Genomic DNA, 22,334 nt, shown 5'->3' on the forward strand with positions numbered 1-22,334 from the left:
TGCGTGAAGCAGCAGATCGTCCGACTCGTTCGCAACAACAGGAACATGTGGGGAACTTTCAGGCGAGGGGCGGAGCCTGTAGAGAAGCAGGACATGACATATAAATTCTGCTGCTCCGCCTCTCACCTGAAGAATGAGGAGGATCCTGTGTTGTTGTGAACAAACAAACAATCTGCTGCTTCGTGTGTGAAAGACAAACTCTGGAGAAAGTCCAGATCTAATTCTGCGGACGTTCTCTGGAGTTCATGTGTAAAAACAGACAGATCTGGTCTTGGACTTGTGTTGAACTCTGAGGTGGTCTGATCCGACAGAGAGCATCTGTCCTCACACCAGGACAAAGTCAGGAGTGTTTCTACCTCGTCCAGCTGTGTGTGTCTGTGCATCACCTCAGGGCATTTTGTCACTTAAGAGAGGGACGATCAGTGCCCCCCCCCCCGAGCTGCACGCTTCAAAGGCCGGATGAGCAGATTAGAGGATGGGCCCAGGACTAACTGATTTAGGAAGGTTTAGTCTTCACTCGGAAATCCATCCTCTTTGTTTTGGCTTCATCGGCCGCCGGCTCTGATGCTTTTTAATTCATTTCTCTCTGCTCCAGTGAGCTACAGGTGCCTGCAGAGGACATGACCAGGTCCTCGTGTCTTCACAGGACAATCAAAGTCCAGAGATGACACGGGGGAAAACTTTCTTCTGACTCTCCATTTCATTCTCAAATGTTTTTAAAGAGTTTCTTTGGAGCGTTTGCAGGAACTTTGATGCCACGGTGGAGTCACCGCTGTTTTTCTTTTCCCCTACATGAAAACATGGTGGATAAACATGGGGGGGGCACAGTTGTAGAGGGTTTGTGGTAAACCTTTAGTGTCTGCTGCCTCCTGCTGGTCACTCTGAGCAGTGCAACCTGACAGTTTGAAAAGTCGAGAGTTAAAACTTGAGTGGTATAAAAATATTTGAGGACATATAGAGGCAGTAAGAGATAAACTTCACCAGCGTATTGATTATTTTACTACGAACAACAGCTCAGTCACTTCTGTTATAAATCCAGTTTGTGCTGCCACATGTTGCACAGGGCGGAGTTTCTAATGGTCATATTAATGAGGAGGCGTGTTTTAAATTCAGCTGTACAGTGTCACCAGTGAAACCACTGGAACCAGTTTGTTTTAGTTTTTTTCTGCATACAGAGCTATTGATCACACGACAGATCAACATCCACAAGATTCTCCATAGCTTCATCTTTTTATTAGACACACGTTAATATAGGGAATCAAACATGCGACATCTGTTTCACTAAAAAGTTACTGAATCCATTATCATCATCTGTATATAATCTGAAAAATGTCCCTAAGCGACAGATGACATTTGTCCTCCTGTCTCCTCGTTGTTTCACTGAGACACCCCCCCACCCCCCATATAACCTGATTCTGCTGCATTAGAACCTCTTCAGTCTGTTTGTCAGACATCATAGTGCCTCTCCTCCTCCTCCTCCTCCTCGTCCTCGGTCTTCTTGATGAATGCAGACGACAGCTCCTGCAGAAGTAGTTCCTGGGACGGAGTACAGACTCCCTGCAGCGGTTGCATCCTCCTCACCACCGGCTGCTGGGGGGCGTTCGATTCTTGAGAGCTGCAGTCTGCTTCTCCATGACCACCCCCACCTCCACTGCTGCTGCTGTGCACCAAAGTCTCCACAGAGCCATCGTCCGTCTGGACCGGGTCAGGGACGATCACACGATCGTGTCCAGTCTCTAGGGGGACAAGTCTGAGCGGTGGGTGATCCAGGACCTCCTGGGTCTCTGCAGCACTACTGGACAGGAAGCTGGTCTCCAGAGATTTTAGGACCTGCAGGCCAAAGTCTCCGACCTCTTCATAGAGCGGCTCTGGGAGGTCAGGAGACTCTGGACGCTCATCAAACGAGTCCTGCTGCACCTTCATGGGCTGCAGATACAGAAAGACACTGAAAACCCTGATTCCACACAACACTCACAAAGTAAATGTACCAAATACTCACAAAGTACATGGAGAGAGTTCTTCTGTCATGTAACTTTCTCTAAGGGGAGAAGGAAATAAAAAGTCTGATGAATGATAGGACAGAAATTTAATTTCACATTCAAAAAAAATGTTGAGTCAAACATCGTCCAGAGAAAAGATGAAGCTGCTGTTACTTCCAGTTGATCATTTGAATTTTTTCACGCTCTAATGTTCAGAAAACATCTCTGTCCTCAGACTGTCCATCGCTGCAGCTCCTCTTTAAGACCCTCCTCCTGATATAGTCTGCTCTGATTGGTCAACAGCTTCCTATGTGTAGGAAATGTCGGTCTCAAAAGTCACATGACATCATGATGATGGGTAAGTATGGGCCACACCACTGACATGTTAACAGAACTTTTTCAAATTCAAGCCAGAATCCCTGCAGTTGTACGCCTGCCCCTCCCACTAGACTTCCAGTTGCTCCAGGTGTTTTTCTTGAGTTTCCCTCAAGACACTCTTGATATATCTCCTTCGGGGGAAAGGGACGGATGTAAACCACAGTGCCTTCGGCCGCTGGCTGTCGCCGACACAGAGGCTTAGAAACATTGTTCTCACCAGCGTCTGATTGGCCGACAGCATGCTGCTGTTGCTCTCGTCTCCTCTGATGGGGACGAGCGGCATTGTGCCGAACTTCTGTTTGCAGATATCTGACGAGGAGTGACGCCTCAGCAACGGAGGACCGGGGCCATCGCTCTGGAAAAGAATCAAAGAGATAGTGGGAAACTGCAGCAGAGGATGCTGGGAGTTCAAGCTCCATCTGATTGGTGGGAACAACTCAGTCCACTTCAGTCTGACCAGGGAACCTGATCCTGGATCAGAGAGAAACTGACCTGAGCTTTGAGGAAGCTGGTGACCCAGTTCCACAGGTCGGCCTCACTGCTGCAGCTCAGGAACCTGAATCACGTGAAGCAGGAAACACGGGATCTTACTGCAGGTCACATGACTGAGGTCCAAGAAGAACTGACATGATATCAGCTTGTTCACTTTAATTACATATTACTTTATATACAGTCACTGATACTTACAGCTGGTGTTTGTGTGACATCACAGTGAGTCCCCACCTGCAGGTGAAAACCGGTCATTAACGTTCTCTGTTACTTTATGAATGAAATCATATAACCGAACAGTTTTAGTTCTTCAGGCTGGAACCCTGAGGTTCTTCTCACCTGCTTGGAGCTTTTAATTTCCTGCGGATACCGATGTAGATCTTCATGGACTTCAGAGACCACTCCTTCTCTGGTTTGATGCTCTGCACAACGACACACAGCAGTCAGGAGAAACAGGACGAACCCTGGTCTCAGGTCTGAGGTTCAGGTTCTGACAGAACCCTGGTGACTATTTACCTTCTTGTCTTTCAGTAACAGCAGTTTTCCGTCCTTGATCTGAAACGTTCTCTCCTGGAACTTGTTCCCCTGAAGAAGCTTTGGAGGTTCCTCTCGACACCTCAACAGACCGATCTTCATAATCTCACTCTTATAGGCTAAACAGACAGAAAGAGAGACAGTGAGACAGACAGAGAGACAGACAGACAGACAGATAGAGACACAGTGAGACAGACAGAGAGACAGTGAGACAGACAGACAGACAGAGACACAGTGAGACAGACAGAGAGACAGTGAGATAGACAGACAGACAGACAGACAGTGAGACAGACAGATAGACAGACAGACAGACAGACAGTGAGACAGACAGAGAGACAGACAGACAGACAGACAGAGAGACAGACAGACAGACAGATAGAGACACAGTGAGACAGACAGAGAGACAGTGAGACAGACAGACAGACAGAGACACAGTGAGACAGACAGAGAGACAGTGAGATAGACAGACAGACAGACAGACAGTGAGACAGACAGAGAGACAGACAGACAGACAGAGAGACAGACAGACAGTGAGACAGACAGAGAGACAGTGAGACAGACAGTGAGACAGACAGTGAGACAGACAGAGAGAGAGACAGACAGACAGACACATTGAATGTAAACAATGTAAAGTGAAAATCAGTAATTTTCTGCTATTTTCTGGAGCAATGATAAATAATGATGATGGACAGAATGTGGACAGAATGTGGACAGAATGTGGACAGACAGGTGAGGATGTCGAGGCCGTCTCCTTTAGGAACTCTCTTCACCACCAGGTAGGCGGAGCTTGGGTCGGCCATCGTGCACCACTGCAGGGCCTGTTCCAGGACTTTTTCTTTGGGATGTAATGGTCGCTCTGACAGAGAGAGAGAGACAGGTGTATCAGAGAGAGAGGTGAGAGAGGGAGAAGAGAGAAAGAGGTGTATCAGAGAGAGAGGTGAGAGAGGGAGAAGAGAGAAAGAGGTGTATCAGAGAGAGGGAGAAGACAGAAAGAGGTGTATCAGAGAGAGAGGTGAGAGAGAGAGTAAGGTATATCAGACAGAGACAGGTGTATCATGCTGTCTCACCCAGCTGTCCGTCTTCGATGGTCTCAAATGTCATCCAGACGTCTTTGTCTCCGGGGGGTACGTTCCTCATGTACAGAACCTGATTGGTCAGCTCCTCAGCACACATGGTGGGAGACACCTGCAGGGGTCAGAGGTCACACACATGAACATGACCTGAGGTCAGCCTGTTCTCACACAGTAGAACAGTGTCACGTCCATCACGTTAGAAACCTCATCAACACGTCAGGAACACGTCAGGAACATGTCAAGAACATGTCAGAAACATGTCAGGAACATGTCAGGAACATGTCAGGAACATGTCAGGAGCATGTCAGGAACATGTCAGGAGCATGTCAGGAGCATGTCAGGAACATGTCAGGAACATGTCAGGAGCATGTCAGGAACATGTCAGAAACATGTCAGGAACATGTCAGGAACATGTCAGGAGCATGTCAGGAACATGTCAGGAGCATGTCAGGAGCATGTCAGGAACATGTCAGGAACATGTCAGGAGCATGTCAGGAACATGTCAGAAACATGTCAGGAACATGTCAGAAAGATGTCAGGAGCATGTCAGGAACATGTCAGGAACATGTCAGGAGCATGTCAGGAACATGTCAAGAACATGTCAGAAACATGTCAGGAACATGTCAGTAGCATGTCAGGAACATGTCAGGAGCATGTCAGGAACATGTCAGAAAGATGTCAGAAACATGTCAGGAACATGTCAGGAGCATGTCAAGAACATGTCAGAAACATGTCAGGAACATGTCAGGAGCATGTCAGGAACATGTCAGGAACATGTCAGGAGCATGTCAGGAACATGTCAGAAACATGTCAGGAACATGTCAGGAACATGTCAGGAGCATGTCAGGAACATATCAGAAACATGTCAGAAAGATGTCAGAAACATGTCAGGAACATGTCAGGAGCATGCCAGGAGCATGTCAAGAACATGTCAGAAACATGTCAGGAACATGTCAGGAGCATGTCAGGAACATGTCAGAAAGATGTCAGAAACATGTCAGGAACATGTCAGGAGCATGTCAGGAACATGTCAGGAACATGTCAGAAGCATGTCAGGAGCATGTCAGGAACATGTCAGGAACATGTCAGAAACATGTCAGGAACATGTCAGGAACATGTCAGGAACATGTCAGGAACATGTCAGGAACATGTCAGAAACATGTCAGGAACATGTCAGGAACATGTCAGGAACATGTCAGGAGCATGTCAGGAACATGTCAGAAACATGTCAGGAACATGTCAGGAACATGTCAGGAGCATGTCAGGAACATATCAGAAACATGTCAGGAGCATGTCAGGAACATGTCAGGAACATGTCAGGAACATGTCAGGAGCATGTCAGGAGCATGTCAGGAACATGTCAGGAACATGTCAGGAACATGTCAGGAGCATGTCAGGAGCATGTCAGGAGCATGTCAGGAACATGTCAGGAACATGTCTGTGGTTTAGTTAAGGTCTGAAAACATCTTGAGAGTAGTACACACTTACTTTAAGCGTGATGCAGCAGTCTGGTATCTTCATCTCCAGGTAAACTTCGATGATCAGATCTCCAGCCTGAGACAGCTGCACATGAACACGTATGAGGACCTGATCTGTGAGTCTTCGTCCATCGATCACTGTTTGGTTCTTACCTGCGTGTCCTTCCAGGAGGTGATGAGGCTGATTTCCAGCTCGATCTGGGTCTGATGCTCCTCATCGATCTGAATCAAACACAATGTAAAGTGAAACACAAACACAAACCTCAGAGCAAAAGTGAGCGACGTTGCGTTACAGCTGTACTCACATTAAACACATACAGGAAGTTGTCTATCAGATCCTCTATGATCTTCACCTCGTGTACCCCTTTTCCATCGGTCTGAAACAGACTGGGAGCAAACAGCAGTGACAGGTTCTTGGTGCACATCTGGTTCAGGTCGGCACATTTCTGGACCCTGAGGGGGACAAAGGACAAGCGCTGCTACTTCAGCCCTGAATCCAGCTGCTACGGTGTGAATCAGGGTCAGCTCACCTATACAGGTGACTGATGAGCGCAGCCAGAGTCGTCCTGTTGACTCGAGGGAGACTCCGGATGATTTCTTTGTAACGGTCCAACCTCTGACTCTTCTGAGGGATTTCTGGAGATAAACATTCAACTTGATTTAACTTCTAGACTCACTTTTAAATATGACAACACAGCAGTTGTATTGTTCAGCTGATTCAACAACAGACACTCAGTATTTAACCATGAAACATGTTGTGTCATAGGAACAGTTCACACTTTAATATTCAGTCTGAAACTTCAAGTGTTTGTTCACGTTTCATCTGATCTGTTTTAGTTTCTCATTGTAATTTAAGGACTAAAGAGTTTTGTCTCACATACGTCCTGTCGTCATCACCTACGTGGGCGTCGTCTACCTATACTTGACTCTGATTGGTTTGTAGACGGCGTCTGACGTGGGCTTGTTGTCAGTTGGGGGGGTAGTAGTCTTTCTGTTTAAATGGAGACAATGAAGGTGGTGCTCTGAGGAACCCTTCACACCTGATATTTAGGTTCAGACTAAACTGAAGAGTCTGAGGTCTGAAACAAACAAGTCCAAAGTTCTGACACTAAATCTCTCACATCAGAAACAGAACATTCAAATGTTTTCAGAAAGCTATGGGGGGGTGTGGAAGTGAGGACATTTGTGTGGAGGTTTCAGTCTCAGGTCCAGAGGAGGACAGTAATCTGTCTTAGCTTCAGACCTGATTGACAGAGTCAGATTCATCTATAATTAAGTGAATATCACAGACAGAACTGCAATCTGCAGATTTAAAGTTGACACATAAGCGTGTCAACGTAAAGACACGTCCAGGATCCCTGTGGCCACTAAACAAGTTTGTATGGTGTGAGAGAGACTCTTTGTCTTAGAGGACACTATGGAGTTTCAGCAGGACAATCCGACAGCAGACGTATCAGGGCCATCATTGTTCAGATCAGGTTTTACAGGTCATCATGTCCTGTTCTTACAATCAAGGTATCAAATATCAGAGACAAGTCCACTAAAGTCCGTCCTTGGAAAAGACCATGAACTCTAAACCTGGACCCTAACAGAACTCACTGGCAGCCTCCTGCCACAGCGGGTGCAGGTCAGCCATGAAGATGGGGTCGTCGATCTCTCTGAAGAACCTCTTAAGGACGTCCGTCACGTCCTCGATGAAGTGGTCTCCAATCCGCAGTTTGACGTTTCGAGCGTCTTTGCGAAACTCTTCCATCAGCAGTTTAATCCTGGACTTGGCCCCGTTCTTCCTGTAGATGCCCTCGTGGCCCAGACCTAAAAACAATGAGGAAGACGATGATGATGAGCTCCGAGAAACGAAGAAGCTGCGTTGAGTTCTCTCCTCAACATGACTCCTCTGATTAGACCATAATGATTCTTATCTGTGCTCTGAGCTAACGGATTCAGAACCAGGATCAGACTTGGACCAGGATATTATTTAGACCAGGATCTGACTTGGATCATGATCCTATTCAGACTAGAATCTGACTCTGAACCAGGATCTGATTTAGACCAGGATCAGATTCAGACTAGGATTTGATTCAGACTAGGATCTGACTTGGACCAAGATCAATTCAGACCAGGATCTGACTTGGATCATGATCCTATTCAGACTAGAATCTGACTCTGAACCAGGATCTGATTTAGACCAGGATAAGATTCAAACTAGGATCTGATTTAGACCAGGATCAGATTCAGACTAGGATTTGATTCAGACTAGGATCTGACCTGGACCAGGATCAATTCAGACCAGGATCTGACTTGGATCATGATCCTATTCAGACTAGAATCTGACTCTGAACCAGGATCTGGACCAGGGTGAAGTGGAGAACCTGGACCTCAGCAGCTCCTCAGAAGTTCCTCAGTAACCCTTTTTTAAATTGATCCTCCTCTTCCTTACCGTACTGAGTGATGAAGGCCATGCAGCTGTCCACGATGATGGGGATGTCGTTCCTGCTTAGCTGCTGCTCTCTCAGAGTGTTTCCTGTCCCGCCGGCTGCTCGCTGGATGTCCGAGTACCACAGAGAGAAATCTGTGCGGCCAACGCCCTGCAGGTGCAGAGTCCTGAGGAGGAGACGATGAAGGAAAACAAATGACATCAAGAGGGACAAGAATTACTGCCTCCGCCAACCAGCGCAGATCCCATCGACATATTTCGACATAATGCATTTGTCCAAATTCATAGAGGTCACTGTGACCTTTGACCACCGAACTCTAATTGGTTAATGAGTCAAGTGAAAACCAAGTTTGAAAGAATCAACTCGATAAATAGGTTTTATTGGGATGGCATTAAAATGTGTTTCAAAAGCACAATTAAAATTATAATTGTTTTTCAAGATCTTTCAGTTTTCCTGAAATCTGCTCTTGAGCTTGATTCTTTGGGGAATTTCTAGAAACATCTTTAAAATGATTTTTCCATTTAAATGGACTGTAAACAAATTCTACATTTATTTGACCTAAATTACTTATTATTAGTTTCTATTATTAGTATTCGTGTTATTAGTATATTAGTAATATTAATATTATTGACTAATTATTTGTAATTGGTTTGTAGATATTTGTCCTTGTTCGCTCTCACTGCAGTTTGATATTGTCTCACAGTTACTGAGGCAGAGGACGAAGTGAACATTGAGTTCACAGTCTCTGGGGATGTTTGTGTGTATTGTGTGAGGGTGGAAATCCTTCGAGGTAATAGAATGGACATCACAATCTTTCAGTTTGTGAAGGTGTGACCTGACAGTTCTGAGAAACACTCTCTCTGCTGCCCGCAGGTCAGACCTGTGTGGATTAGTGTGTGAGCTGAGATATGATTCAGAGAGAATCCCTGTGGCTGCGTCTGTGTTTGGGGAAGAGCCTTTTCTCATCAATCAATTTACTATTGGAGTCAATCCATCAGACAATATCAGATTTGCAGTGGGACTCTGTGGTCTAATGAGACCCGGGAGTGAAATACAGGGGGTCTCGGGGGGGTCTGAAACCCCTTGACTGAAACTTAAGACCCCTAAACCGCAAAATCCTGGAGGGTCTCTGGAAAGAACTATTTAAAAGATTATTTGTCTTGTAATTGTCCTGAAAATGTCTTTTAAAATCGTAATATGTCCAGTGTCAGGTTGGCACTCTATGTTTGTTTCCACTACTTCACACATTACGGGTCCATTGTTCTGTACCGTGCCACGTGTTCTCTGACCGGAAGTCAGAAGTTATTTGGACCTGAACAGAACTGACCTAACTGATTTACTTTGAGTTTGTTTGATTTGCTCTAGAGTTTCTGAGACACCTTTAATTTTGATTTTACACACTGAATATGGGCTCTACAAATGAAATTTGAGTGATTGATGGGATCACGTGATTGCGTGTTGCTGCTGTGGTCAGTGGTTCAAACTCTGTGACGGACGTGTCCTCTTCTTTCAGACAATTCTTTGCTTTGAGTTCCTCTGTGAGAGCGATAGGTTGAATCTTGTGTCCCGTTCTCTGGTTTATCTCTTTCACCTGTTCTAACAGTGCAACAAGTTCCTCTGACTCCCTTTGCTGCAGTTGTTTCACTTGTCCTGCCAGTTAACAACTCTTCCTTTTGACCTTTTCTGTCTTTAAGTAATTGTTTTTTGTGATTTTTGGATGTATCTGTTGTTGTTTCTGTAAGAGCTGTGCTGAGGCTTTGTCAGTCTGATTCAAGACCAGTTCCCTGCACCAGCACCATTTCCAACCTCACGAAGTGTCCCTCAGGTCTATAAAGGAGACCTGATGTGGAGGGGTCACGGTCGCTCTCCTCCTCATTTGTGATGCTGGAGACAGTTGGAGGGTTTAAATGACCATCATGAGGCTGGAGGTGTTTCCCCTCGCTACTAGAGCTTTGAGAGCTTTGAATTGTTCTGGCAGGATATCATAGATATATTATAGACACTGACGGTTTTCCCGGAGATATCGGAATCACAAGGCAGAAAATGTGCTTTGTGAGGTCACTGTGACCTTTGATCACCAAAATCTGATCAGTTCATTCTTGTTTGTACCAAAATTTCTCTCAAGGGTTTTTTAAGATATAGTGTTTCCAAGAACCAGACGGTCGGACGACCTGAAAACAGAATGCCTCTGGCCAATGGCAGTTTTAAAAACGCCTCGACATCCTCTCACCTTCCCTTCTCCACCAGCACCAGGATGTCTTTCTTCTCGTGGTTCTCCTTCTCAGAGGTTATGCCTTCAAAACAAACAAACAGTTTCAATCAGTCCTACACAGTGTGTACATGGAGAACAGATCCAGAACCAGAACCAGGACCAGGACACTGACTGAGCTCCTGCAGGCGGTTCAGGTTGATGATGTCCTCTGCTGCTCCATCATTTAGGGGACAAATGAAGAGGTTGGACTTCTGCAGGACAAAGTATGCATCCTTCCACTGCTGAGGGTCCAACATGGCTCGGTAGCGCAGCAGACCGACGCGCTCAAACTCCCGAGTCAGCAGACAGTGACAGCTGAGCGGTGTTGCAGCCTGGTGGTGAAGAACAGGGCAGTTAGACTAAAAACACCTGAAACTAAAGAACCAAGAATCAACAGGAAAACTGAAGCAAGGGTTCAAGAATAAATATTATTTGATATTCCAAATATTTATAACCTTTTAAATGTGTCAGAATATTTAAACTTTGACTGTTGAAATGTTTTTGTATCAATATCAAGGAAGAGTCACAGTGTCCGACCTTCCCGATGGCTTTGGTCCAGCTGTGCAGAGCGCCGGAAGTCTCCAGACCGAAAAGGAAGAGTTTCTCTGAAGTCAAATATAACTCAAAGGTGTAACGGAACCTGGGGGCGACATTTAAAACTTCCTTCAAGCTAAAGTTCGTCTTTCTGTGTCGGTTTTAACAGAAACCAATCAGAAGAAGAGAGCAGCGTCTGTACCTGTCCATGAATCCATTGTTGTTGTTGTTGTTGTTGTTGTTGGACGAGTCCGGTCGGCCGACGCCCAAACACACAATGTCTTTAACATTGATCTGCAGGCAGGGATCAGCTGATCGCTCCGACTCGTACAAGAGCAGCGAGCGATCCACTGAACACCAGAACTTCTGGAAGTCTGAACAAGACGAGAGATTAGTTTGAAATCTGAGACGTTAGATCTGAAAGTTTTAGTGATCACAAACACGTTTCAGTACATTTTCATAATAAAATATAAAACAGGAGATTTAAAGATGATGTCACTGTCTCAGATTATCACACACACACACACAAACACACACCTACCTTCTCGAGTTTTTCTCGACAGGGTTCCTCTGTTGATGGAGCCGGATTTGTAAAGATAACCAGTGTGAAGAACAGGTTGCATGATCTCATCATAAACACTGGGATCTGAGAAACACAAACACAAGAACACACACACAGCAACTGATTGTCTTTATATTATTTAAATACGTATGTTCATAAAAATCTATATAGATGTATGTATTCAAAGATTTTTATTGTCAAATACACAAAGAACACACGTTTCCCTATGAATTGAAATTCTTGTGCTGTCCTTTCTGAATTTACATTGTAATGACTAAACATGGCTTCACCTCACACCACACGACGAATATTTTATCTGAGCACAAGAGTCCAGACCTGACGTGATGCAATGATCCAGCAGGTGGTGCTGTTGGCCACCTTCCAAGAGACACGCTGACTCCGCCTCCAGGAAAATCTGAGTGACGGTTTTCAGAAGTGTCTGTTCCGAGACGGCCGAACACAAGACCTGTTTAAAAATAACACAATTTTTTTAAAAATTAAACTGAGACATGAACAGGTCTCTATACACGTGATATAGACATGATGGCGTCACACGTCCTCCCGACCTTCAGCAGCTCCTCCTGGCGGCTGAACGCAGGGTGTTGGCGGCGGTATCGTCCCTCTCTGTATTTCTGAGTGATGAACTCTTTCCTCTGTTCAAGGGAGGAGTCACAGTCAAGCTCCTCCCACTTAGACAGACGAGCCACCCAGAAATCATTGGCCCGGTCATTCCCCAGCATGATGAACATCTGACGCACAAAAAAATATAAATTAACTGGAGAATAAACAGACAAACAAATAAACAAATACATGTTTGAGAAATGATTCAGTTCAGTTGACGTATTTTCTATCACTAAGCAACCACCTGCAGACAATCTACTTCCTGTTTCCAGGCCATCAATCAATCAATCAAATTTGATTTGTACAGCCCATATTTGTCTCCTAGATCTTTAACAAGCTGTGACATCCTCTGTAAAAGTACTAAAACAACTTCTAACAGGGGAAAGAACATAGAAACCTGAGAGTCAGTGAGGATCCGTCTCCCAGGACGGACACAAGCGCAGTAGATGTCACGTGGCATGAAAGGCCATGTGACGTGTGTTTTCAGGTGTTGATTTATCTTAAAAATTAAACATATGAGTGTGGGGCGGAGCCTACAAGAGATACTGTATGCATGTAACTACAGCTCCATGAACCTCAGTGTGGATGCTGCAGGTTAAAGACCCAGTGACACAGACGTCACATGTTTGATTCCACATATTTACCAGGAGCCAGAAATGATTTCAACGTCCCGAGGATATCTTTCAGTGATCTGGCTGAAAGACTGTGGACAGCTAGCCTCCTATTTCACAACGAGGATCTGCACTTTGAATATTTGAACTCTGGTGTCAAATTCGCAGGAACGAAACTCAGCGCGGTCAGTCCTAGCACCGACTGGAGGATGATCAGACCGGTCACTGCTCAGCCTCAGGTAGCGCAGGTCATCCAGACAAAGCTCCTACACCCACACACAACGACTCTGGCTTATCCGATGTTTCGACAACACGGTGAATGAAGCACTTTGCTCCTACGGGTCAGGTTGGTTCTGTTGAAGCTCCAGCAGCTGACGAAGGTTCATCCTCTGAGGAGAATCTAGATCTTTCAGAAACTCCTCAGAGGATCTCAAAGGATCTTGTGGGTCTCTGAAGACCCTGGTCCTCCTCAGAGACTGAACGATCCACAGCAGCTCCACGATAACAACATGATGTCATGGTTCAAGGGAGGGGAGTGGTCAGTGGGCGGAGCTTTTTACTGTTTGATCTCTTATCTCCAACTTAACCTGGAGCAGGTCAGCTGTTCAGCATGTTACCATGGTGATTTACCCGATAACAAGGGAACGAGCTTCGTAGAACTAAAAACTCTGAATTAAACCTAAAGTTAACCTGATAACCACAAATCCTGCTTCATAGTTCAGGACTCAGGTATAGATGGAACTGTTGGGGATATTTATTTATTAACGTATTTATACATTTATTGATTCATTCATTCATTTATTGATTGATTGGTATAGGTGGACACACTGGTTCTGCTCTCACCTGGACAATCTGGTTGCTCCAGATGCTGGTGTCCAGCTTCAGACTCTGAACTTTAGAAACCATCGTCCCCAGACCTCTGTGCTGCCCTGACACAGAGAGGGGGGGGGGGGGACACTTTATTTACATATCTTCATTGTTACAATCTGTAGGTCACAATAAAAAGTGCTAATGTAAATAAATAATTAAAAATACATCAGTTCTAAAGTGGAAAAGACAGCTGATTGTTGGTCACAGTGCAGATGATGTTTTTATAACGAGATCAGAGACTTTACATTACATTAAAACACACGAAAACATTTAAAAGAGAGAAGAGACTTGTCCGTCTCTTGCGCTCTGTAAAAACAAACACAGAATGGACAGTTATTAAGAACAGTGGGATGAAGAACAGAAAGAAAAGCGTTGGAAGGAACAGCACAGTGTAAAACTCTCCACTGGAGGTCGCCAGACATTAAAATTACATTTAAAACAATAAATACGACCCTCCTCTCCGAGGTGGGACCAGCTGTACTGTCCTCCACACATCCACCAGGCCGTGAGAGCAGACCAGCTGCTTTAGGGCGTGTGGAAAGAGGAGGAGGCCCACTCCTCCAGTCAGACTCATTATTAGAATCACTGTGAAAAGAAGACTTCTATTTTTTTCATTTTTGCTGTTTCGTAAGTTAAAATACTTTTCTTTTGCCCTCTTGCACCATTTATGTTTAAAACCCCAACTTTAAGAACATCTGTGGTGAGTGAGATGTTAAAAATTGTTAATTAAAACCCACATTGCTGCCTTTTCCATCACTGCTCATTTGTCTTTTTGCTTTGAGCACGTGTCTTCAGTCTAAAAAGCCCCTGATCTGAGGCCAGACTCTTCCCTCTGGCTGCCCAGCAGAGGGATTTTTGGACAGTGTTCAGCTTGCTATGTGCTTTTGGCCATAACAAGTTCAGTACATGAGTTTGATCCATGAAAACTGGTCTGTGCATTACAATTGTTTGTATTCTTCTTATTTATATGTGGAGAGGCATGTCTACATACTTTTGGCCATGTTCCATTAACACCATTACAGAGGAAAATGAATGACTATTGTTTTGGTGTTGGTAGAATCGCCTGTGGCTGGCTGCTATGTGGTTGCCATGGCATTAGAGGTTTCTCCAAGGTTACCTTAGTGACACTGAGTTGTATCAACGTTGAAATTTGTTCATGTGACGGCGGGGTGTGGTTAGGGCGCCAACTGCTGGACAACAGGGAGGAGTGGCTCAGCCGATGATCGGACAGCTGTGCAGAATCAGGTAATCAGGTGATAAATAAGAGCACGCTGGTAACCTGGTTCTGTTCTCTCTTGCAGTAGGCGGGGCTTCTGATGCGGAAGCAGGACAGACGAGTGCGTGTGGACGTGTGTGTGGGTCCAGAGACCCCAAGTATATGTGTGTGCCTGTTACAGGCTGGTAAAGAAACAAAGACTTTGTTGAAAAGCGATTCTCTCCTCCCGTATTTACCCGGAGTGGGCAGAGTATTCCCACAGTTCACTAATCAATTTAATCAATAATATGATTTAATATTAATTAATAAATTGGTTTCTAATGATCTGATCTATTGCTTGAAAGGTGGTTGCTGACATCATGGCTCAGAGGGGACTGAGGTGTGGCAGGTTGTTGCACCTTATATCTACAAGGTGCTTTGGTGAAGTCGTTCTCAGGTTGTTGAATTAACATGAAATCAACAAAGTTCAACCTGATTACAGAAAGAAAACAGGAAGTGTTTTGAGTCCAAAGGTCAAACCTGCACAGTTCTTGCAGATGACCACACACAGATTGATGGAGGCCCAGTCAGGGTTCAGGGCCTTGCAGTCGGCACACATCCGGTTGGATCGGTTGGACCAGATCTTCTCGGCCACCTCGTAATCCGACAGAGTCTCAGCGATTGACTCCTGCAGCGCCTCCATCCAGTCCCGCTTCTCCCGATCCGACTCTGCTGTGAAGCTGAGGAGGCAGAACAGAGGTCTGTAGTGAGGCTGGTGGACGGTTGCCACAGCAACAACATTTTGTACACAACTTGGTGTCAATAAAGATTATGTAGATTCAGATTCTTAATGAAGTCTGACAAACATGATGGTACCTGAAGATTTTATACGGCGTGATGAGGTCAAAGCTCTTGTGTTTTCCATCTCTGATGGTCGCGCCTCGAGCTTCAATCACCGTCATTCCAATTCCATTACAGAAATACTGTGGACAGGAAACAGAAGCTGTGACGGACATCTGACACTGACTCATGGTTGGATGAGGAGTATTTATATTTTTATTATATATATTTTTTAAATTTATATACAGTCAGTGATGGTCTTTATATACAGTCAGTGATCATCTTTATATACAGTCAGTGATGGTCTTTATATACAGTCAGTGATCATCTTTATATACAGTCAGTGATCATCTTTATATACAGTCAGTGATGGTCTTTATATACAGTCAGTGATCATCTTTATATACAGTCAGTGATCATCTTTATATACAGTCAGTGATGGTCTTTATATACAGTCAGTGATGGTCTTTATATACAGTCAGTGATCATCTTTATATACAGTCAGTGATCATCTTTATATACAGTCAGTGATCATCTTTATATACAGTCAGTGATGGTCTTTATATACAGTCAGTGATGGTCTTTATATACAGTCAGTGATCGTCTTTATATACAGTCAGTGATGGTCTTTATATACAGTCAGTGATGGTCTTTATATACAGTCAGTGATCGTCTTTATATACAGTCAGTGATGGTCTTTATATACAGTCAGTGATGGTCTTTATATACAGTCAGTGATCATCTTTATATACAGTCAGTGATCATCTTTATATACAGTCAGTGATCGTCTTTATATACAGTCAGTGATCATCTTTATATACAGTCAGTGTCTTTATATACAGTCAGTGATCATCTTTATATACAGTCAGTGATCATCTTTATATACAGTCAGTGATCATCTTTATATACAGTCAGTGATCGTCTTTATATACAGTCAGTGATCATCTTTATATACAGTCAGTGTCTTTATATACAGTCAGTGATCATCTTTATATACAGTCAGTGATCATCTTTATATACAGTCAGTGATCGTCTTTATATACAGTCAGTGATCATCTTTATATACAGTCAGTGATCATCTTTATATACAGTCAGTGATGGTCTTTATATACAGTCAGTGATCAGCAGATGTTTCTCACCTGTTCACTCTTGTGAATCCAGATCTGATCCGTGTTAATGGCGGTGTATACTTTGGACTTGGTTCCCTTCAGTTCGAGGACGCCATGTTTCTGACAGTGAGTTCCGGGACCAAAACGGCGCCTCCCGAACACCAGCTGGTCTCTGACGTGTTCTTGCAGCGTCGACATCCAGCGCCGCCTCAACACTACGACAGCCAAACACAGAACGACGTTCACAGCCAGGTGATGTCACCAGAGTCATGTGAAGATGTGTAACAGATGTGTGGCATCTGTAAAAACTTTATTAGAACTAACGGCAGTGTTGCTCTAAACACATAAAGGTTTAAATAAAGTTTAAAAAAGTCATGTTAACATCAAATCGCGAATCGTCTATAAATATATTATAAATATTTATGTTGATTTAATCAACAGCTGTGTCTCAGTTTTGGCTCCGCCCTGTTCAGACGCTGCATTTGAAGATGGTGTGACGGTTGTGTTTCAAATGTGGCCGATTATTGCGTTTTTGACAAAGTACACCTGTACTCATGTACTCTTGTACTCTTGAACTCATGTACTCATGTACTCTTGTACACCTGTGGCTCTGAAACTGGAACATACCTTCATTTTCAGCCCTGAAAACAAAAATTCTCGGACTCGTCACAACCTCAAATTTACTGTCTTTGGCTGGGCGGGTCATCTGGATGGCAGCCAATGGGATCACTCCTTTAGGGTAAATGTCCTGAAACAGAGAGAGACGAAACTGTTCAGAAAAACTTTATCAGAAAAAACTAAAATATGATCTGAACATTTCATCAGAGCACCTGAACAGGTGTTTTATACAAATACATACACACACACAGGTACACATGAGTACAGAGAAACAGGAGTAAAGGAGTACAAGTACACAGGAGTACAGGTGAACAGGAGTACAGGAATACTCTTCGTACCTTCTCGCTGCCGAAGTACATGAAGTTTTTTCCATCAAACTTCACAAAGCGTTTCTGGAAAACATAGTTCCTGAAAAGTCAAAACACAAACCATCAGTTGTTGTGCAGGAGACACGTTGTTGGTTTTTGATAAAGCTTCATTTATTTGAACATAAAACTAGATCACACACAATCAGATGACTATTATGTCAATTCACTTTTCCTTTACATAAACCTCACGGTCACACATGAGAGAGTCACCACAGCCGGCAGTAAAAAGCTCAGGTTCAGATCAGAAGAGCCTCAGTAATGTCTAACCCTGCCCACTGATTTGAAAGACTGGGAACTATGGGGTGCTGAATACTTAACTGTCAGTGTAGAAGAAATCAACATCCATTGTGTTTGTGATTAGAAAAATAAATTTTAATCAAACATTTTATAGATATTTTTGGGTTAGGACACTGTGCGTGACAATTTTCCCATCAGCCTTAAATGCACCGCCTGCAAATGTAATATTTTGCAAAAGATTTATGGCCAATTTAAGACCTTGATTTATTCTAATTTAAAACTTTTGAAGAGCCATGGGAACCCTGCTCTTTAAACCACTGGAAGAAACCTGAGATAGTTTGAACCCTTTAATCCAAAACCTCCTCAATGATGACAAGTAAACTTCAATCTGCCCTACAGCCTCCCTAAAGACCAATGAAAAATACTACAGGACCAATGAAAACTACTCATCGACCACTGGAAACTGCTAAACTACATCCAACTGATCAAGCGCACCCCTGTGGAGACAGCTTGTCGAGCCAGCCGCTGATGATGGGTGGGGCTCTCTCGGACAGGGAGGTGTAGCTGGCATAGGGGGAGATGGTCAAGTCCTCGTCGGTCTCTGATGAGAAGGTGTGGAGGGAGAGGGGGAGGCAGTGGAGGGGAGGTGGAGGCTCTCCGACGGTACTGTAACCCTGAGAGTCTGAGGAGTGAAGAGCCTGAGACAACTTCTCCCACCTGAAGGTACACATGAAAACTTTATTGATACAGAGCTGAGGAGATGATCAGGTATCTACAGAGAAAATGACATCACATCCTGAGAACCATCAGACTTTTTTATGGTAAGAATCCTGGGAATCTTATCTTTACTCAGTGACGCAGTTGTGATACTTTGTGAGGAGGAATTATTATTCACTTCATTAAATAAAATGATTGTATTTTTCCTACAAAAGAACAAATCAATTCCTAAAAGTAGTAACGTAAACTCTTGGTTCCGAAACTCAAACTGTTGGTATCACAAGGTTTTGAAACAATGCAGCTCATGATCAGTTCATTAAAGTTGCTCAGAACCAAGTTTCATAATTTCAGATTCTGTCATTCAGCTTCACTTTCAGAAACATTGAGAATAAAACCTGACAGATTAAAGTCTGAGACAGAACATAAAACACACATAAAACTGTATCATCAGCATGTACTGTATCAAAGCTGTACAGAATCAGGTAATCAGTCAGTCAGTAAGAGCATGCTGGTAACCTGGTTCTGGTCTCCGGCAGTAGGCTGGGTTCTTGAAGCTGGAGCAGACGCCAGTACGTGTGTGGGTCCAGAGACCCAAGTGTATGTGTTGTATAAATTGAGACAAAGTCCTCAAAGAAGCATAAAACTTTCGTGAAGCCTTCTCTTAGTCTCTCTTTACATGAACCTGTAAATTGTGGCTTCTCCTCCTGTCTGACCTTGTACACAATTAGAAATCTATTCAGATGCTCCTGGTGACTTACCCATGATCCTCGGCATTATCCTCATCCTTCCTCATCTCGTTTCCTTCCAGACGACTTCTGTCACTCTGGATAAGATCAAATATTAAATGAGCACATTTCTTCTATGGTTTTAAAATCACAGCTACAGGGTTTAAATCTCAGCCAACAGTCAAACTGTGAAGGTTGAATTCCTTTGGCTTTAGTTACTTATTATCTTTCTGATGAGAGACAGTAGAGGATGAAGGAAGCAGCTTTCTCACCTCACTGAGGTTCCTTCTGGTCTGGAAAACAGTTTCACAGTACGGGCTGATCTCCTCCTCGGGCTCATCTGTCGAAGCTGTCTCAGTTTAACAGAAGACGCACAGAGTCAGCTGGTAAACTAGCTTTAATTTATATATAAAGCTGAGCTGACTGTCAGACTCACCTCTGGCTGATCCTGAAGAGTTGTTACTTAAAGTGCTGCCACTGAGAACACACACACACACACACACACACACACACACACACACACACACACACACACACACACACACACACACACACACACACACACACACACACACAGCCCATTTCAGACAACTGGTTCCATAATCTGCTTTCATTATTTGTTTTTGTGAAAACTTATAGATTGTTATAGACCTTCCATCATGGATTCAGTGCAGCCAATAGGACCTCTACAATGCTCCCTCCGGTTTTACCTCATTCAAGAATAACACTGAGACCTCCTTCAGAAACTTTTGACTGCCCTCTAGTGGACATATTAATGGTAACTATCAGAAAGGGCTCATGGAAATATGCGGTCAGTGACAGCTACATCCTCAGAAATGGACATATCTGTTGTCAGGATTCTGACGGAGGCCCCTAACTGTCACTTCCTCTCAACACTGTTGAAGCACTTTTGACAGTTGATAGTTTTACAATAGTGGCCACGCCCCCTTCCTTTAGAGCCCCCGTAATGCATAAAGCACAGTGAAGAAATGCATGGACCCTGATGTGGACACACGTCCACCACAATGACATACCTGTTTCTCTCAGAAGTTTGTCTTGGTGGAGTCGGAGGAGCCGACTGCTGGCTGCTGCAACATCTCCCTCCAGTGGGGGCAGTAGATCCAGGTAAAGTGCCCCAGTAGATCTCATTAGAGACCATCTCCAACCCAACTCCTCTGGGTGAGCTGGAAGTTGAGGATCCATAAAGTCCGCTGCTGTTACTAACAGCTCTGGATGTCACTGAGGACAAAGTTTGGTTCTGCTCTGTTCGTACAGGTAAAAGAGACGAAGATGACAGTGACTCCTGGAATATTGAGGGGGGGGCTGCCCGATTCAGCCTTAAGGGAACTGGAGGCAACATTCCTCCAGCGTCTGATAGAGACAAACTTCGAGTGGGCCTCGTCCTCTCCACCTGGCTCAGTCTTCTAGTGGGCGTGGTCGACTTGTCGTTGAGATCAGAGGGTGTGTCCCCTGAGGTCAAACCCTCTAACACAGTAAAACATATGGATTCCTGGGACAGTCTCCTGGGTGGGGGCGGTGCAGGGTCTGGTGTTGGACAGAAGTTTACGGGTGCAGTCCTGCGGCGGTTGAAGACTGTTCTAGGTTTGGGAACTGGCTTCACCACAGCACTGCTGCCACTGGTTTCTGAGTTTGTCAACATGGCGGCGAGGTTGGGAGCCGAACTGTTCCTGAAACCTTCAAAGTTAACAGGTCCTGTCGACTGACGGCAAAATGCAGTGTCACAACCTCGGGCTGTTGAAGAAATGTCGGTGACAGAATGACAGCGGTCACGTGAGAGATCAGTCGCTGCTTTCTGATTGGCTCGTTGAACTTCTGTCCTTTGAATGTGACTGACCAAGCGTAGGATTCTCTTCCTGTGTCCAGTAGCAGTTATACCCAGACTGACAAGTGCATCATGGTCCAGGTGTGTGAAGTCTCTCGCCAACAGCAGAGCAGCTTGATGGAAGGTGTCCAGGTATCTGCAGTGAAAAAATATGTTGTTGCTATGATGACGTTACGACCTCATGTGGCTTCAATAAACATGAACCATTTTGACACTGTACAAATATCAGAATCAGTGATGTCGACATTTAAATCTTGTGTGTTAACATCTTTTGTGCTTTGCAGGTTTTTCTCTTTACTTCAATGTCACAGTTTTTTATAAAGGTTTTGTTGAGTCACGAACAACTCCTGTACTCCTGTCCCACAGAAAACTCAAACATGTAAACATGCAAACATGCAAACGTAAAAACATGCAAACATGTAAACATGCAAATATGTATACATGCAAACACGTAAACATGCTAACATATGGTTTAGCCTCAGTTGGTGTGACAGAACCAACACCATTGTTACCATGACTACTACCATGTTTAAAGCTGACCAGGAAACCTGGTGGCACAGCTCTAACACACTCTCTGAGCAGTCGGCCAACCACAGCAAAGCAGGCTGGTAGACCAATCAAGGAGACTGGTCTTTTAGGGAGGCGGAGCTAAGAGGCTCTGCAGATGTGAACGTGTGAAGATAAAGAGTTTGAATATCAGCAGGTGAAAAATCTTACTGGAATCTTTATGGGGCAATTTAAAACCTTTTAAAATGTATGAACAAAAGTTAAAGGTTCAGTGTGTGAGATTCAGGTGAAAGGGATTTTTGGCAGAAATTGAATCTAAAATAATCCTAGTGAAGTTTTCAATGTTGTGTTTCATCTAAA

The 22,334-nt window shown here is 44.2% G+C and overlaps 1 protein-coding gene across 3 annotated transcripts in view; it reads right to left on the reverse strand.

Annotated features, from left to right (window-relative positions):
* Positions 1 to 1,211: 1,211 nt before the first annotated feature.
* arap3 (ArfGAP with RhoGAP domain, ankyrin repeat and PH domain 3) overlaps positions 1,212 to 22,334 on the reverse strand; it is a 27,197-nt gene continuing 6,074 nt past the window's right edge. For all 3 annotated transcript variants that reach the window (XM_069531192.1, XM_069531194.1, XM_069531195.1), the window contains exons 3-35: positions 20,659 to 21,603; positions 20,061 to 20,101; positions 19,897 to 19,973; positions 19,658 to 19,722; positions 18,678 to 18,899; positions 17,916 to 17,985; positions 17,587 to 17,707; positions 16,990 to 17,174; positions 15,887 to 15,993; positions 15,551 to 15,750; positions 13,789 to 13,874; positions 12,280 to 12,462; positions 12,050 to 12,179; positions 11,693 to 11,797; positions 11,354 to 11,525; positions 11,155 to 11,257; positions 10,751 to 10,949; positions 10,597 to 10,660; positions 8,369 to 8,532; positions 7,531 to 7,743; positions 6,462 to 6,567; positions 6,237 to 6,384; positions 6,085 to 6,153; positions 5,942 to 6,016; positions 4,448 to 4,565; positions 4,108 to 4,236; positions 3,363 to 3,499; positions 3,186 to 3,268; positions 3,045 to 3,080; positions 2,850 to 2,913; positions 2,575 to 2,712; positions 2,000 to 2,038; positions 1,212 to 1,926 (exon numbers count right to left, since the gene is read on the reverse strand). In XM_069531192.1, the coding sequence (XP_069387293.1) occupies positions 1,447 to 1,926; positions 2,000 to 2,038; positions 2,575 to 2,712; positions 2,850 to 2,913; positions 3,045 to 3,080; positions 3,186 to 3,268; positions 3,363 to 3,499; positions 4,108 to 4,236; positions 4,448 to 4,565; positions 5,942 to 6,016; positions 6,085 to 6,153; positions 6,237 to 6,384; positions 6,462 to 6,567; positions 7,531 to 7,743; positions 8,369 to 8,532; positions 10,597 to 10,660; positions 10,751 to 10,949; positions 11,155 to 11,257; positions 11,354 to 11,525; positions 11,693 to 11,797; positions 12,050 to 12,179; positions 12,280 to 12,462; positions 13,789 to 13,874; positions 15,551 to 15,750; positions 15,887 to 15,993; positions 16,990 to 17,174; positions 17,587 to 17,707; positions 17,916 to 17,985; positions 18,678 to 18,899; positions 19,658 to 19,722; positions 19,897 to 19,973; positions 20,061 to 20,101; positions 20,659 to 21,603 (5,074 nt within the window). In that variant the 3' untranslated portion in view covers positions 1,212 to 1,446. The remainder of the gene's footprint in view (positions 1,927 to 1,999; positions 2,039 to 2,574; positions 2,713 to 2,849; positions 2,914 to 3,044; positions 3,081 to 3,185; positions 3,269 to 3,362; positions 3,500 to 4,107; positions 4,237 to 4,447; positions 4,566 to 5,941; positions 6,017 to 6,084; positions 6,154 to 6,236; positions 6,385 to 6,461; positions 6,568 to 7,530; positions 7,744 to 8,368; positions 8,533 to 10,596; positions 10,661 to 10,750; positions 10,950 to 11,154; positions 11,258 to 11,353; positions 11,526 to 11,692; positions 11,798 to 12,049; positions 12,180 to 12,279; positions 12,463 to 13,788; positions 13,875 to 15,550; positions 15,751 to 15,886; positions 15,994 to 16,989; positions 17,175 to 17,586; positions 17,708 to 17,915; positions 17,986 to 18,677; positions 18,900 to 19,657; positions 19,723 to 19,896; positions 19,974 to 20,060; positions 20,102 to 20,658; positions 21,604 to 22,334) is intronic.

The sequence above is a fragment of the Paralichthys olivaceus genome, chromosome 9 (assembly GCF_024713975.1).
Source record: "Paralichthys olivaceus isolate ysfri-2021 chromosome 9, ASM2471397v2, whole genome shotgun sequence".
Lineage (NCBI taxonomy): Eukaryota > Metazoa > Chordata > Actinopteri > Pleuronectiformes > Paralichthyidae > Paralichthys > Paralichthys olivaceus.